Source organism: Cyprinodon variegatus, unplaced genomic scaffold, assembly GCF_000732505.1.
Source record: "Cyprinodon variegatus isolate N-32 unplaced genomic scaffold, C_variegatus-1.0 Scaffold1543, whole genome shotgun sequence".
In the NCBI taxonomy this organism is placed as follows: Eukaryota; Metazoa; Chordata; class Actinopteri; order Cyprinodontiformes; family Cyprinodontidae; genus Cyprinodon; species Cyprinodon variegatus.
Genome location: NW_015151996.1, coordinates 61432 through 63427, shown reverse-complemented (window position 1 = coordinate 63427; position 1996 = coordinate 61432). Strand labels below are relative to the sequence as shown.

Sequence of the window (1996 nt, the reverse complement as noted above, 5' to 3'; positions counted from 1 at the left end):
AAGGGCTGAACAGTCCAGGCTCGCTGGAATTTAGCAGCAGGTGAACTAGTGACTGAAGAAACAGTTCCTCTGGTTTATGCATCTTCTTCACACAGAGGGAAAATTACAAGTTAGGAAAATAAAAAAAGACGTGATTAGTCCCTAAATGGAAGTTCTATTTGAAATAGTTAGATAAATTTTTCTGAAAATGACAAATATTTGATGTTATGTTAACCCAAACCACAGAGCTGCAGCGTTGCTGTGTTACCATAGGAACGAATGCTTCTCCTTTCCGAAAAACCTGATTTAAAATTATATTTATATCCTGCTTTGTAGTCCAGGGCAGAATCATCAGCAGCTTTGCCCATATTGTGTATCAGCTGAGGTAAAACAGAGCAGGTCTCTACTCTCTTAGCTCAGGACAAGGCAGCAGCCTGTGCCTGTCAGACAGTACTCAGGGAAGCAGGGAGAGACGCATGGCAGCTTTTATAGTGCTGCTTTCATGTGTAGCTGTTAGACTCACCAGAAACACAGAGAAAAGTCATTAGATTTGTTTCTAGTTGCTTAAAAAAAGACACTATGGGTCTTAAAAGTCTCCAAATATAACAACAGTTTTTATGTTTTTCTCACAGTTTCTAAAATCTAGAAGGTGAGATTCTACTTGGGGCTAATATAAATTTCTAACTTTGATGCTGGGTCCATGTTTGATATTGTGATAGAAGGTTCTGGGATGATACATTAGAACTAAGAGTTACTGTAGATGTAGTGTGTTTAATTAATATCTGCTAGTTTTCGATGTTATGATGTGCTACCCGCAGATAGCGTCACATCTGTTTATATCTGCTCCCTGCACCCAGTGCTGAAATTCTATTTAGGCTCTAAAAGGGCCATCAGATTCTGTAAGATCAGCTGTAAACAGTCAGAAAAGTCAACTTTGGAGAGGATCCAGTAAAGCGCACAGCTTGGCTCCACATTTGTATTAATAGAAAGAAAAAAGTTTGGGTTTTTTTTGTTGGACAGCTGAATTTCTAATTCGAGTTGTCCCGAGTTTCTCCATGTGAGGCCGCCTCATGTGACGAAAATCTTCCTCTTCAACTTTAATATTCTTCCTCTTTTGAGAAAAAAAACAAAAACAAAGGGTTTATTTTTTATTTTTTCTCTTTTTCAGACAACACAGACTCTGATTCGATTGAACAGTGGATCCAGCTGGTCCATGAGAAGAACGCCTTGGTGTCTGAGGAGTCGGACCTGATGGTGGAGTAAGTCAGAATCTCAGCAGCTTTGCACATTCAGCTCTTTAGTTCTTCACCCAACTAGAAACCCGGCAAAGATGGAAATCCATCAGGAAAAAAAACCTGCACAGCTTTGTGTGGAGGAGCAGAGGGGTTAATAAGAACCTCGACGCAGTTTGAGGTCAATGTTTGCTCTCACCATGGCAGCAGTGGGCCTCATTAATGACCTGCAGCATCAGCAGGATGTTCTGCAGACATGGCTGAGCTACAGTTTGTTTTCCCCTCAGGTCCCGACAGCTGGAACTGGAAGACAAGCGCACCATGTTAGACCTGCAGTACAGGAAGTTAATGGACATAAAAGGTAGGCGGTTTTTATCAGCAGAAAGCCTGATTTCACTCCGAGCGAAACAAACAATCATACGGGCAGAAAGTTCTGCCTCTAGAGACCAAATCTGAATTGCTCGTGTGTGTGTATATACATGTGTGTGTATATATATTAGGGGTGGAACGATTCACAATATCCACGGTTCGGTTCGATTCACGGTTTCGGTTTGGTATATGTTGATTGTTACACCGAAATCCCATAAAAATTTATGAAATTAATGAAAAAAATCCCCCAAAAAATAATGGATTGTAATTATTTTAAATGATCCGCGGAAACCCTGGATCATTTCCGTATGTTTTGCTGCTTTGAATTTAATCATCTGGCACATGCCCTCTACCATCTCAAAGGGACTCAGAGCGGAGCAGATGAAGCCACAGTGGAGGCTGTAGGCTTTGCTTTG

General features: G+C 41.0%; 1 protein-coding gene across 1 annotated transcript in view; it reads left to right on the top strand.

Moving 5' to 3' along the window:
• LOC107103849 (protein-methionine sulfoxide oxidase mical1-like) overlaps positions 1-1996 on the top strand; it is a 38809-nt gene that overhangs the window by 34423 nt on the left and 2390 nt on the right. The window contains exons 19-20 of the mRNA XM_015403686.1: positions 1148-1238; positions 1499-1572. Of these exons, the coding sequence (XP_015259172.1) occupies positions 1148-1238; positions 1499-1572 (165 nt within the window). The remainder of the gene's footprint in view (positions 1-1147; positions 1239-1498; positions 1573-1996) is intronic.